The 15,747-nt window shown below is 45.5% G+C and overlaps 1 protein-coding gene across 1 annotated transcript in view; it reads right to left on the bottom strand.

Moving 5' to 3' along the window:
• Positions 1-332: 332 nt before the first annotated feature.
• The window catches only part of LOC130285299 (carboxypeptidase O-like), a 188,439-nt gene continuing 173,024 nt past the window's right edge, over positions 333-15,747 (bottom strand). The window contains exon 15 of the mRNA XM_056536655.1: positions 333-501. Coding sequence (XP_056392630.1) covers positions 333-501 — 169 coding nt within the window. The remainder of the gene's footprint in view (positions 502-15,747) is intronic.

Genomic DNA, 15,747 nt, shown 5'->3' with positions numbered 1-15,747 from the left:
GGATGATGGGGAGAGTAGTGGTGGTGAAGATGAAGTGCTGTCGGTGAAGGAGCAGGTGGAGGCTATTGAAGATAGTTATGGCAGAGAAGATGGTAAAGTGGCTGGGGGAAGTGAGGGTGGTGCAGAAGATACACTGGCTAACAATAGTGTGGTTTCTGTGTCACCCCCACCCCTGCTTTTCCCCCCAGTGAAGATAATGGCAGTAAAGGTGGAGAAGGTGGTGAAGTGGCTAGGGGTAGTAAGGGGGGTTCAGCAGTGACTGTTGAGGCAGTGCCTGTTGGTGCCTGTGTGACCCCACTCACAGTTTGCCCCTCAGCGAGGATCACCTGGACTCAGCCCAGAGGGTCGCCCTGCCTTCCTCCTCCTCGGATGAGAGTGAATATGAGTCGGATAGTAACAGCAGTCTCCTGGAGGGTGGGGTGCTCCAGGGCATTGTCATGCAGGAGTCCCCCACTCGGTTTGAAAACTTTACCTTTGGTGACAAAATGGGTCCTGACAAGACTGGAAAGCAGAGGAAGAAAAAAGGAAAGAAAAAACTAAAGAAAGAATAAATAATTAAGTTTGTTTTCTCTTCTTTCAGCAGTCTGGACCTGCTGGTCAGTGGGTTAAGGCTGCTGGGCCCCCCAAACTGCCCGACCCTGTTTCTGAAGTTGAACAGGGCCAGCATGGGGGGTACAGTGGTGCGCTCAAGATGGCTGCGAGTGCTGCAGGGGGTGCCGGAGACCCCGCCGAGTGTCCTGTCGGTAGGGATGGGCAGGGCATACTCGGGGTCTCTATGAATTCCCAAACTGGCTTAGGGGGCAGTCCCCTGAGCGGCTTTGGTGCTCTGCGGCATCCCCCTGTGAGGGGGGGGTGTCCTGGTGCTGGGGTAGGTAAGCGAAATCACCCTTTCAGGGGGCGGTCCCCTGGGTGAGAACGGTGGTGCTGGTCATGGTGCTGTGGGGCATCAGACATTGTCAGCTTGGGGAGCGGTCCCCAAGAAGGTTCCAGTGTTGCGGTTGTCCCCCGCTTGGGAGTAGGAGGTAGGGCAGTAGTGCGCTTGAAGGGGCAGCTCCCGCCCAGGTCGATGGCGGCAGTGTCAAGAAAGGGGGCGGGGAAACCTATGTCCATGACAGAAGATGTCCCTGAGCCCTTGATGTCGGAGGGATCCAACAAGCCTGCTGCATATAAACAGATGAAGACAGAGGCTGAGGGGTATTTGTGATGCCAACAACCAGAAAATGGTTAGCAAGGCTTTTGATTCGTGTACAGGTTTGGGGTCTGGTCACTGCCGGGGGATCTGGGGGGTCCCCGTCTTCATCTGGCTCTGGGAACAGTCAGTTGCAACAGTGCCTCCTAGAGGCTCTACGTAGGGGAGATAGGTCAAACCAGGTAGACGGGAAGGGGTTCGGTTGACCTGTCTTTCTGGATACAGAGACACGGGTTGGGGGCCTTCCGAGAGCAGAATGTGGAGGTGGTCTGGTCCCTTCCGACACCCGTGCCAGAGAGTGGTCGTAGGAATGTGGTCCGCTTGGTTTGGTGGGGCAAAGATGTTTGCCCACCTAGGGGTAAGGTGGTTGAGCTCCTTCTCAAGATGGAATTCAGGGCAAGTGACATCTTTGCCCTGATTCACCCCTACGGCACCTCCGAATTCGACATCAGCTTTGTTCGGCTGGAGGATCCGGAGCTCTTCTGGTCGAACTATGAAGTGGTGAAGAGTGAGCCCGGCTGGCATGATTTTGCTGTAAAGGTGGTTTCGCGCCAGAACCTGGTCAAGAAAGTGACTGTTTTGACTCATAACGAGTCGATGTCTTGTTATGATATCATGACCTGGCTTGGGAGGTACGGCGATGTGACGGACATGCCTAAAAAGAACTTGGATGAGTATGGGATCTGGTCTGGGGCCTGGACGTTTTCTGTCAAATTAAAGGGTTCGGGGAACACTGTTGCCCACATCCCTTTGGCTGCTTTTCTTGGGAAAGACAGGATCCAGGTCTTCTACCAGGAGCAGCCCAAGGTCTGTCACAGGTGTGGCAGCCCCACCCACTTTAGTGCAGCCGGTACTGTATAGGTCTATTCTATGTGTGGTGGGGTAGGTCATCTTGCCGCATATTGTAGGCAGATCAGGTGCCACCTGTGTGGTGTCTTAGGCAACCCGTTCAGTCGTTGTCCTAGTGCCTTTTCCCGTGTGACGGTCGCCTCGGTCGGGGAGAGCGTTAATGTTGCCCGGCTGGGGAGGGCATGAGTGCGGGGCAGGGCACAACAGGGCTAGTGAAGAGAAGAGATACCACTAATCCAAGGCGGGATGATAGCCATAGAAGGGGTGGGGAACCTGAGGTGGCTCCTGGTCCTGCTCCTGAGGTTAGTCCTGTAATCGCTGAGGCTCTGGAGGATGACGTTCTGGATGAGGAGATGAGGAGAATGTCCAACGAGGAAGGTGGTGGGGCCGTTCTTTCTGATTCCTCCCACTATGAAAGTGTGGATGAGGAGAAGGAGGAGAGGCCAAAAGTGAAGGGTAATAAAAAGGGGAAGAAGGGGGGGGAAGAGGTTGGTGTCCTCTGTAAAGCCCAGTGATGCGGACCGGGTCCCGAGTGGAAGATTACCAACCACTCTGTTTGACCTGTCTAAGCAGTACTCTGTCCTTGAAAACATCTCCTCCCTTGGCGGGGGGGGGGGGGGGGGGGCGTGGATGGGGTGCCTGTAGTGGGGAGCCCTGTGGGGGGAACTGGGCCTTGTCCTGCGGGGAAGGTTTCCCCTGGGGGTGGGGCCATCCTGAAGCCAGGCATAGATGGGGACCCGATAATGGATCAAACAGAATCCAAAACAAGATCCAAAGACAAGGAGGCCTCTTCGTCTGGGGATGAAGAAACCAATAAAAAGGCAAAAATGAGAGGTTAAGGGTTACTCAATCACCAATGATGGCCGCGTCCATTAGTTGTGCCAGTATTAAGTCTGATACGGCTAGATTTGCAGCCATTGATTTTCTCGGCCGTGTTGGGGCCGACATTTTCTTTTTACAGGAGACTAGGTTGTCAGATCTTGCCTCCATGTTTAAAGCCAGGAGAGAGTGGAGGCGTGGCCCCTCCCACTGGTCTCTTGCGTCGGAGCCGTATAGTAGGGTTGCAGTCCTTTTTTCCGCAGCTGTTGAATGCCGATTGGTTATTGAGGTAGAAATGGGGAGGTGCCTGATCTTGGATGTCCTCATGAAGGGACAGGAGCTTTGGCTCATAAACATCTATGCCCCGCAGACAAAGTGGGGGCGAAAGGATCTCTTTATGAGGATTAAGACCTTCCTTTTTACGAGCCAACAGGTAATCTTTGGAGGGGATTTCAATAATGTCACGAGATCCCAAGATAGGAGAGGCTCCAATGATTGGTTGGCTTATGATAGCATAGCTCTCAATAGCATAGTTAGGGAAGCTCGCGTAGAGGATGCCCACATCCGGAGCCCCTCAGGCCACACGGGTTTCACCTATCATCGAGGTAGCTGTAGGTCTAGACTAGACCGGTTTTATTTAAAGGAGGAAGCTGTCTCTTCTGCAGTGTCTGCGGTTGAGGTAGAGTTTTCCTACCACTGTTTGATTTCTTTTTTTTTTTATGTTTCAGAAACTCCTCGGATTGGCAAAGGTTACTGGAGGCTTAATCCGTCTCTCCTGGAGGAAGCAGAGATGAGACAGTCCTTTGAGGATTTTCTTCAGATTCAGGTACCTTTGCTGGGCCTTTGTAGCAATAAGCTAGAGTGGTGGGAGATAGTGTTGAGCGGCATAGGCCATATTCGAATTCGCGAATATTCGCGAATATATGGACGAATATTCGTCATATATTCGCGAATATTCGCATATTCGTTATATTCCCGTTTTATTTTCGCATATGCGAACATTCGCGTATGCGAAAACTATCATATGTGCATATTAGCATATACAAAATTAACATACGCGAAAATTCGCATATGTGAAAATTCGCATGTACTAATTTTCGCATATGCGAATTTTTGCATATGCGAATTTTCGCGCGCCAGTCTCACACAGTAGTATTAGAGCCTTCTTTACACCACACAAGCTGGAAGCAGAGAGGGATGATCACTGTGATGTGTACTGTGAAAAAAAAAAAAAAAAAAAAAAAAAAAAAACGAATATTCGTAATTACGAATATATAGCGCTATATTCGCGAAATTCGCGAATTCGCGAATATGCGATATTCGCGAATAATATTCGAATTGCGAATATTCGTGAGCAACACTAGTGGGAGATGTTCAAGAAGCGGGTTGCGGGGTTCTTCCGCCTCAGGTCCTTGAACAGGTATTGCTTGTATCGGGGTCTGAGGAGGAAACTTGAACTCCTTGTCTCGACTGGAGGTAGCCAGGAGGATATCTCCAGAGTGAAATCATTGCTGATGAAGTGTCAGTATGACAGGCACACATTTTTGGTTTTTGAGAGGAATTTCGGGAGGTACCGCTCACCCGACCCTTACAGAAACTACAAGATGTCAGTGAGTAGTAAGGTCATTTCGGGACTGGTTGAAAGTACAGGATCCCTGAATCGGTCCAGATCAGGGATCTTGGAGGTTGTCAGATTGTTCTACTCACACCTCTTGGGAAGGAAGGATCTAGATCGAGACAGGATGTCGGCTTTCCTGACTGAAACTGTTCCTGAGCCAGGGGTAGACCCCTCTCTTTGCGTTTTGGCCGAGGAAATCAGGGAAAAGGAAGTGAGACTGGCAGTCAAGTGGCTTGCCCCTAAGAAGTCGCCAGGTCTGGATGGCTTAACATCTGAGTGGTACAGGACCTTTAAGGAGTCTTTAGCTCCCCTCTTGACCGAGGTCTTTAATGAGTGTCTTTCCTCTGGCTCTCTGCCAAAGTCAATGAGGAGGTCAGCCCTGATTCTTCTGTCTAAGGGTAAAGATCTGAGCTGTATTCAGAACTGGAGGCCCATAGCTCTTCTCAATACGGATAGGAAGCTTCTAGCCAAAATATTGTTTAATCGGTTGGTCAAGTTGGCACCCCGGCTCCTTTCGGAGGCTCAGCACTGCTCTGTTCCAGGCCATAGCACCTTAAGTGCTGTTCTCGGTGTCTGGGAAAAGTGGAACAGAGTATGGCGGGCCTTTGGAACAGGCCAAAGCATTTGTTCGAGTGAACCAAGAGTACCTCTGGTCCGTCCTCCTGAGATATGGCTTACTGGATACCTTTGTGAATTGGCTTGTGACTTTATAAGCAGGGGCAGAGAGTTTCCCGCTTGTGAACAGGTGGTCTGGTCGCTCTTTTGAGGTGGGGTTCGGAGTCCTTCAGGGTTGTCCTTTGAGCCTGCTTTTATACGTGTTCGCGATCTATCCCTCCATCCGGAGGGCAGATCGCGGTCCGTTGGCGAGACGCAGGATGAGTTTGGCGGAGTCTGGTGTCGCCCAGAGAGTAGTGGTGTACGCTGATGATGTCACCATTTTCGTGTGCTCGAGAGAGGATGTCGATGTGGTGATGTCGGAGGTGGAGTGCTACTTGGAGGCTTCCGGGTCTAAGATCAACTGGGATAAGTCTCTGGCTGGGAGGGGAAGATCCCACGTTTGATCTCCCGGACACCCTTCCAGAGCCCCAGGACTCGGCAAAAATTCTGGGCATCACTCTCAGCCAGGATGATTATCCCTCCAAAAACTGGGATGGTAAGCTTAAGGATGCCGCTTAGGGTGAACCAGTGGAAGGGTTGGTCTTTGACCCTCAGGGAAAGGGTACACCTGATCAAATCGTACCTGCTTTCTTTGTTTATCTATCTGGGCAGTGTATGTATTTTGCCAGAGGCATACTACACTAGGATCTACAGCCTGTTTTTTCCAACTGTTATGGGGGAGCAGGATGAACCTGGTCAAGAGAGAGGTTACATACCGCACGAGGAGACTAGGGGGTTTATCTATGGTGAACCCTGTGGTGTTCTCAACGAACACCTTTTTGAAAGCTAACATTTCAATCCTCTGGTCTGAGAGGGCTTCCCATGGGTACTGTCCTGCAGGGAATGGTTTCGGCCTTTCTTCCAGGAATGGGAGACAGGAGGGCGAGTGAAGGACCTCCATATGCCCCATGGGCATCTTCTGGCTTATGCTACCCTGACTCTGAAGGCGTTACGTCGGTGGGGTCTGGGAGTGTGGGAGATCAGGACTCATTCAAGGCAGTTCATTGACAAACAGGTTCTGTTGACTCACTTCCAGAAGCCTCTGGTGCTCAGGGACTGCCCAGGTCGGGATCTATAGGTGGGGTTGTGTCTTTTAAACATGAAAAGGATCCCCCCTGAAGTTTTGGGACTTGGCCTGACACTGCTTTCAGGGGAAACTATATGTGAGGGACAACTTGAAGTACAGGAACTTGAAGTACTGGAAAGCATGGACCACTTCCTGCTTCATTGTCCCTTTAATATCGGGGTGGACGCTTCCATCGGATGGAGTCAACTTGCCAGCCTTGCTTATTAAGAGTGTGCTTATGGGGCATTCAAAAACCTGGGTAGCCGAGATCGGGGCACTATGTTTCTAGTCAGTTTAGTGGTTAGGTACTACATGTGGAATGCACGGTGTCTAGTGTCTACTCCGCAGAAGGTCCTCTCCGAGGTGGAGGTGTGTAAGAACATCACTGGTGACCTTGGGAAGATCAGGTCTTTGGAGTATGGCAGTCTTGGTACCAGTAGGGCATCTCTTCTATGGAGGGGATTTTCTTTTGATGTGCCCTAGGTACTAGACCTTTTGGGTAGAGTACCTTTATTTTGGTTAGGGGCAGTGTTATAGGGAAAGAGATAGGGTGAGAGCAGGGTTAGTTTTAATGGAGGGATAAAATTAGGGAGAATTTTAGGGGAAAATTAGGGGAAGAGTTTAAATTTGATTTATCAATTCTGTCATCCTTCTTCCTGGTGGTGGGCTAGTGCATGCACACGCCAGCTTTTTGTTTTGTTTTAGGTTGATATGGTATGAAGGGCTTACAGGCAACCAAACTTGGGCCTAAAGTGGGTTGTGTTTTTGTGGGTATAAGTTTGTGTATAAGTTGGTTGGGAGGAGTGCTAGGTGGGCTGAGTGTATTTGTGTGCTGTGTTTTTTTATTTTTATTATTTATTTATTTTTTTTGCTTCTTTCGGGGACCTGATATTGGTCAGTTAAGGACTGGGCATATGTGAACTGTATGGAGGCTATGGACTCTGACCCATGTACAGGAGGTGTGGGTGAGAGGACAGTTTTAGTGTAGGGTTTCTTTATGTTTTTTTATTGTTTTTGTAGGTTTTCTTCTGTACATATTATTATATTATATTTATAGTTACATTGTGTTCTATATGTATACAGTAACCCCCCGACCTACGATGGCCCCGACATATGATAAAATCGACATACGATGGCCTCTCAGAGGCCATCGCATGTCGATGTCAGCATCGACATACGATGCTTTTATATGTCGGGGCCATTGCATTAACTGCTATCCGACAGTGCAAAATGCTTAAGCTGCTGTCGGATAGCAGTGTAATGTGCCCCAGCAGGTTCACTTACCTATTCCCGATGCTCCCGGCCACTTCGCGATCCTCTGGTGTCTTGCGCATCTTCTCCATGGTCCGGGCCTTGCTTTCCGGCGTCGTTATTACGTCACTACGCACGCCGCGCAGCAGCGTAATAACGTCACCGGAAAGCAAGACCCGGACCCTGCAGAAGATGCGCAAGACACCGGAGGATCGCGAAGAAGACACCGGAGCAGCGGGACAGCATCGGGAGCCCCTGGAACAGCAGCAGGAGCGGTGAGGACCTGGTGCGGAGCGGCGGGGACAGGTAAGTACAGCTTCCTATACTTTACATTGCACGGATCCCTCAACATACGATGGATTCGACAAACGATGGGTCGTTTGGAACGAATTACCATCGTATGTTGAGGGACCACTGTATTTTGTTTTGTATGTTATATATTATAGTAGATAAGGCAGTCGGGCCAGATGTTATGTTGATATGTGTGTGTGTGCGGTGTCACAAATATTTTTATGATTTTCTGTTATAATTTTGTTAGTCCAGGATCTGTTATGTTTTCATTGGTACTTTCGATATGTGTGTGTTTGGTTTTGTATGTTATTATGTTGTAATTTATTTGTTTATTTTTATTCCTCTTCTTCTTCCAAGTATGGATGGTATAGCAGGGCAGTGCACATTTTTATTTTAGTTACATAAACAAATATTGTATACAAAAAAAAAAAGAAATAACAATAAAAAAAAAGAAAAAAGGGAAAATTAAAAATAATGTGTGTACAGTATATATATATATATATATATATATATATATATATATATATATATATACATATATATACATATTACAGACCAAAAGTTTGGACACACCTTCTCATTCAGTGTTTTCTTTATTTTCATGACTATAAAAATTGTAGGTTCACATTGAAGGCATTTAAACTATGAATTAACACATGTGGAATTATGTACATAACAAAAAAGTTTGAAACAACTGAAAATTGTTTTCTAGGTTCTAGGTTCTTCAAAGTAGCCACCTTTTGCTTTGATTACTGCTTTACAGTGTCTTGGCATTGTCTTGTTGAGATTCAAGAGGTAGTCACCTGAAATGGTTTTCACTTCACAGGTATGCTGGCATGGAGGAGGAGGTGTGATGGTGTCGGGGTGCTTTGCTGGTGACACTGTTGGGAATATATTCAAAATTGAAGGCATACTGAACCAGCATGTCTACCACAGCATCTTGCAGCGGCATGCTATTCCATCTGGTTTGCGTTTAGTTGGACCATCATTCATTTTTCAACAGGACAACGACCCCAAACACACCTCCAGGCTGTGTAAGGGCTATTTGACCAAGAAGGAGAGTGATGGGTGCTGCGCCAGATGACCTGGCCTTCACAGTCACCGGACCTGAACCCAATCGAGATGGTTTGGGGTGAACTGGACGCAGAGTGAAGGCAAAAAGGGCCAACAAGTGCTAAGCATCTCTGGGAACTCCTTCAAGACTGTTGGAAGACCATTTCAGATGACTACCTCTTGAAGCTCATCAAGAGTGTGCAAGGCAGTAATCAAAGCAAAAGGTGGCTAGAACCTAGAATATGACATATTTTCACACTTTTTTGTTATTTATATAACTCCACATTTGTTAATTAATAGTTTTGATGCCTTCAGTGTGAATCAGTCATGAAAATAAAGAAAACTCTGAAAGAGAAGCTGTGTCCAAATTTTTGATCTGTACTGTGTATATATATATATATATATATATATATATATATATATATATATATGCATGTGTGTGTATGTATATGTATGTATACAGTGTAGGAAAAAAAAGTTTGTAGTGGTGTGTTTTTGTTATGTTTCTGTTATGTTTTCTACTTTTCCAGAGTATGGAGGATTTTCAGTTACAGCTGGTAGTGCTGAATTTTATGTTTATATAAGAAAAGTTGTGCTATTTTTTAGTTTTTGTTCTTGTAATTATGTTATAGCTGGTTACGCTTGTTTTATTTTGTATTCTGTATTGTATAAGTTTTTGTATTTTTATAATAAAAAGAGTTCCAGCTCCAATAGTGTATAATTGCTGCAGTGTAAAAGTTGCTGCAGTGAAAACACTTGTAATTGTATCTTAAAATCGAGCTGGCAGCCCGCCACGAAGCCAGCTAATGCCTGTCCCAGCCTCTGCCTCTCAGCGCACCCCCACGAGTGTCCACTTGAAAAGGGAGGGACTGCAGTACAAGCAACTTGGACAGGAGCACATTCAGCCTCTGTTCCGTTGGATAAGTGGACACATAAAGCTAGAAGTGGCTGCAGTGAAAAAGCTTGCATTTGTATCTTAAAATCGAGCTGGCGGTCCTCCGCCAGGCGAGCTACCACCTGTTCCAGCCCTTGCCTCTCAGCGCCACTGACTGTGAAAGTGCGAATGTTTCATTTAATCAGTTATGGTTAATTGTTATCGCTCCAACCTGTTTCATTGGATTCTTGTGGTAATTCCACAGGTAATATATGACGATGACCATAGGGCCTCACAATTTAAAAGATTGAAGAGATTTTTTTTAAATTTTAATTTAATGTCCTGGTGCCCAAAGAGTTTACTTTGAACTAATATTGTATGACCCCAAAATGCAATCTGACAAGGAGTCCCATGGTGGCACAATGACAGAGTCTAGAGGTAGCAGCAGCCTGTCGAGACCATAGGGTCTCACAATTAAAAATATTAAAGACATTTTGTAAAATTTTTATTGAATTGATTTAAAATAGATTAATATAAAGTTTAATTTAATGAGCAAGCAGCATGAGGAGACCACATGGTGGCACAATGACACAGCCTGGAGGTGGCACCAGCATAAGGATACCAAAATGTGTCAGAATGACCAAGCTTGGAGGTGGCAGCAGCCTGACAAGACCATGGAGCCTCACAAGTGAAAAGATTAAAGATATATTTTAAAATTTAAATTGAAGATTTTATATAGAATAACATAAACATTTTTATGCAATGTGCCAGCAGCACGAGGAGACCAAAATGTGGCAGAATGACAAAGCCTGGACTTGGCCGCAGCAAGAGGACACCATATGGTGACAGAATGACACAGCCTGGAGGTGACGGCAGCCTGATGAGAACATAGGGCCTCACAATTGAAAAGATTGAAGATATTTTTTAAAATTAGCATGTGGCCATGTTAACAACCTCCAGATACTTGATAAAAAAAACTGCCACACCGCTGAGTAGCTAATTTTCCCCCCAACAGTGTGCACTGACTGACTGCTACTGCTGCCGACTCCAGCGACCCCTGTTTCAATACCTCCCTGGCAGGTAGGCTGCTGCAAGGCAGGTGGTCTGCCCTGGGCACATTTGGCTCTAGACTTCCCACTGCTGCCACCATGCTGACTTCCAACCCTGCTACCAACTTGCTGGCTCAACTGCTGCCTCACGGACAACCTGCCACCCTCTTCTCCTGATAATGATGAAGCCCCTTCTGCACCCAGCTCCCAAGTGCGATCGGCGTCATCATCATCGAGTTGTGTCTGCACATCACTGATGACCTAATCAAGTTCATCAACAGTGCGTGCTTCAGGAGCCTGAACACTCCCAACACCATCTACCATGCCACTCTCCTCATCACTACTTGCCCGCCTAGTGAAGGAAGCGGGGGATGTCTCCTCCACTTCTTGGCTGGGCAGTAGCTGCTGATTGTCCTCTAGTAGATCATCCTGATTAAATAGTGGAGCTAAACCCACAGAATGAGATACTTCTATGGGGGAGGGAACAGCATAGGACAGAAGCAATTGAAGGACAGGGACTGCTCCCGGGTCATGCCAACTGAGGGTTGTGTCTAAGGAACCCACCCACTGGGGGTATCAGATGTAATTTGTGATGAAGTGAATAACCGAGTTAACCAGTCAATGACGGCAGATGGGTTGCTACTCGAGACGCTAGTTGATCCCGGGAACTCAGACCTCTCACTGGGACTCCTGCCACCACTTGTCCCTAGTCTGCTGCAACCTCTATCTGTGCCTGATGTATTTAGGCGACTGCCAATCCTCTGTGCATGTCCTGGCACTTCTACGCCTGACATACTTAGAGCATATATGAGGGAAGGACAATACGCTCCAATACGCTTAAAACAGTATTTGTCTAGAACAGCAGCAGGTGTGTACTTTTGGCTGGCCTTTCACAGTAACTAGACCCTTAAGCCTTTAACAGGAACAAAATGGCACACCACATAGATGTACGTATGTGGTATGCACTTACAGTGGGGATCAAAAGTTTGGGCACCCCAGGTAAAAATTTGTATTAATGTGCATAAAGAAGCCAAGGAAAGATGAAAAAAATCTCAAAAAGGCATCAAATGACAAAATTAGACATTCTTATAATATGTCAACAAAAGTTAGATTTTATTTCCATCAGTTACACTTTCAAAATAACAGAAAACAAAAAATGGCATCTGCAAAAGTTTGGGCACCCTGCAGAGTTAATAACTTGTACTGCCCCCTTTGGCAAGTATCACAGCTTGTAAACCCTTTTAGTAGCCAGCCAAGAGTCTTTCAATTCTTGAGGTTTGAGGTATCTTTGCCCATTCTTCCTTACAAAAGTCTTCCAGTTCTTTGAGATTTCTGGGCTGTCTGTCATACACTGCTTTTTTAAGGTCTATCCATAGATTTTCAATTATGTTGAGGTCAGGAGATTGTGAAGGCCATGGCAAAACCTTCAGTTCACGCCTCTTGATGTAATCCCCCGTGGATTTCGAGTTGTGTTTAGGATCATTATCCATTTGTAGAAGCCATCCTCTCTTTAACTTCAGTTTTTTCACAGATGGCATCAAGTTAGCATCCAAAATTTGCTGAAATTTTATTGAATCCATTTTCCTTCTACTTGTGAGATGTTCCCTGGGCCACTGGCTGCAATACAACCCCAAAGCATGACTGATCCACCCCCATGCTTGGACAGAGGTTCTTTTCATTAAATTCTGTTCCCCTTCTTCTCCAAACGTACCTTTGCTCATTCCGGCCAAAAAGATAAATTTTAACCTCATTGGTCGACAGAACTTGTTTCTAAAATGCATCAGGCTTGTCTGTATGTTCATTTGCAAAGTTCCAAACACTGATTTTTTTTTTTGTGGTGAGGACGTAGAAGAGGTTTTCTTCTGATGACTCTTCCATGAAGACCATATTTGTACAAGTATCTCTTTATAGTGGAATAGTGTACCACAACTCCAGTGTTCCTCCAGATCTTTCTGGAGGGCTTGTGCAGTCAAACATGGGTTTTGAATAGTTTTTCTCACAATCCTGCAAGCTGTTCTGTCTGATATTTTTCTTGGTCTTCCAGATCTTGCTTTAACTTCCACTGTTCCTGATGACTGCCATTTCTTAATTACATTCCGAACAGAGGATATTGACATCTGAAAATGTTTTGCTATCTTCTTATAGCCTTCTCCAGCTTTGTGAGCCTCAACTATTTTCAGTTTCAGATTTCTAGACAACTCCTTAGAAAAACCCATGGTGCTGATTGTTGGGGCAAGTTCAAATGAGTCTGGGCATTTAAAACGTTTGAGATTGACGTCACCTGGTCTCCCCAGATCCATGACACTGGCAGGTCTCAGCTTTGCAAAGGGGGCAGTGCATGTTATAATTTCTGCAGGGTGCCCAAACTTTTGCAGACACCATTTTTTTGTTTTCTGTTATTTTGAAAGTGCAAATGATGGAAATTAAATCTAACTTTTGTTCATAATTCAATAAAATACTTACTTAAAATTTTTTTTAAATCTAACTTTTGTTGACATTTAACCCCTTCATGACCCAGCCCATTTTCACCTTCATGACCTGGGCATTTTTTGAAAATCTGACCACTGTCACTTTAAACATTAATAACTCTGGAATGCTTTTACTTATCATTCTGATTCCGAGATTGTTTTTTCGTGACATATTCTACTTTATGTTATTGGTAAAATTTCACTGATATTTGCATCCTTTCTTGGTAAAAAATCTAAAAATGTCATGAAAATTTTGAAAATTTAGCATTTTTCTAACTTTGAAAGTCTCTGCTTGAAAGGAAAATGGATATTCCAAATAAATTACATATTGATTCACATATACAATATGTCTACTTTGTTTTTGCATAAAAAAGTTTTTACTTTTGGAAGACACCAGAGGGCTTCAAAGTTCCGCAGCAATTTTCAAATTTTTCTCAAGATTTTCAAAATCGTAATTTTTCAGGGCCCAGTTCAGGTTGGAAGTGGATTTTAAGGGTCTTCATATTAGAAATACCCCATAAATGGCCCCATTATAAAAACTACACCCCCCAAAGTATTCAAAATGACATTGAGTAAGTGTTTTAACCCTTTAGGTGTTTCACAGGAATAGCAGCAAAGTGAAGGAGAAAATTCTAAATCTTCATTTTTTACACTCGCATTTTCTTGTAGACCCAATTTTTGAATTTTTACAAGGGGTAAAAGGAGAGAAATCACCCTAAAATTTGTAACCCAATTTCTCTCGAGTAAGGAAATACCTCATATGTGTATGTAAAGTGTTCGGCGGGCGCAGTAGAGGGCTCAGAAGGGAAGGAGCGACAATGGGATTTTGGAGAGTGAGTTTATCTGAAAGGATTTTTGGGGGGCATGTCCCATTTAGGAAGCCCCTATGGTGCCAGAACAGTGGACCCCCCACATGTGACCCCATTTTGGAAACTATACCCCTCATGGAATTTAATAAGGGGTGCAGTGAGCATTTACACCCCACTGGCGTTTGACAGATATTTGAAACAGTGGACTATGCAAATCAAAAATTTTATTTTTCATTTTCACAGACCACTGTTCCAAAAATCTGTCATACACCAGTGGGGTGTAAATGCTCACTGCACCCCTTATTACATTCCGTGAGGGGTGTAGTTTCCAAAATGGGGTCACATATGGATATTTATTGTTTTGCGTTTGTCAGAACTGCTGTAACAATCAGCCACCCCTGTGCAAATCACCTCAAATGTACATGGCGCACTCTCCCTTCTGAGCCTTGTTGTGCGCCCCCAGAGCACTTTGCTCCCACATATGGGGTATCTCCGTACTCAGGAGAAATTGGGTTACAAATTTAGAGGGTCTTTTTTCCCTTTTACCTCTTGTGAAAATGAAAAGTATAGGGCAACACCAGCATGTCAGTGTGAAAAAATTTTTTTTTTACACTAACATGCTGGTATAAACCCCAACTTCACCTTTTCATAAGGGGTTAAAGAAGAAAAAGCCCCCCAAAATTTGTAAGGCAATTTCTCCCGAGTATGGCGATACCCCATATGTGTCCCAAAACTGCCCTGAAATACGACAGGGCTCCAAAGTGAGAGAGCGCCATGCGCATTTGAGGCCTGAATTAGGGATTTGCATAGGGGTGGACATAGGGGTATTCTATGCCAATGATTCCCAAACAGGGTGCCTCCAGCTGTTGTAAAACTCCCAGCATGCCTGGACAGTCAATGGCTTTCCGGCAATACTGGGAGTTATTATTTTGCAACAGCTGGAGGCTCCGTTTTGGAAACAGTAGCGTACCAGACGTTTTTAATTTTTTTTGGGGAGGGGGGGCTGTGTAGGGGTATGTGTATATGTAGTGTTTTTTACTTTTTATTTTAGGTTAGTGTAGTGTAGTGTTTTTAGGGTACAGTCACATGGGCAGAGGTTCACAGCAAGTTTGCCGCCGGAAGTTTGAGCTGCAGCGCAAAATTTGCGCCATCTCAAACTTGCAGCACTCACTGTAAACCTCCGCCCATGTGAGTGTACCCTGTACATTCACATTGGGGGCAAACATCCAGCTGTTGCAAACTCCGAGCATGCCCTTTGGCTGTCCGTGCATGCTGGGAGTTGTAGTTTTGCAACAGCTGGAGGCACACTGGTTTGGAAACACTAAGTTAAGTAATAAACTTTCAAGTGTTTTGCAACCAAACTTAGTGTTTCCAAACCAGTGTGCCTCCAGCTGTTGCAAAACTACAACTCCCAGCATGCATGGTCTGTCAGTGCATGCTGGGAGTTATAGCTTTGCAACAATTGCAACAGCTGGAGGCACTGAGGTAGGAAACGGACAATGTTTCCCAACTAGCGTGCCTCCAGTTGTTGCAAAACTACAACTCCCAGCATGCCCAGACTGCCCAGGCATGCTGGAAGTTGTAGTTCGGCAATATCTGAAGGATCAGATGTTGCCGAACTACAACTTCCAGCATGCTTGGGCAGTTGTAGTTTTGCAACATTTGGAGGTCTACAGTTTGGAGACCACTGTATAATGGTCTCCAATCTGTGCTCTTCCAGATGTTAGAGAACTACAACTCCCAGCATGCCTGGA

This window comes from Hyla sarda, chromosome 8, assembly GCF_029499605.1.
Source record: "Hyla sarda isolate aHylSar1 chromosome 8, aHylSar1.hap1, whole genome shotgun sequence".
Taxonomy (NCBI): Eukaryota; Metazoa; Chordata; class Amphibia; order Anura; family Hylidae; genus Hyla; species Hyla sarda.
This window is presented reverse-complemented; position numbering and strand designations above follow the sequence as displayed.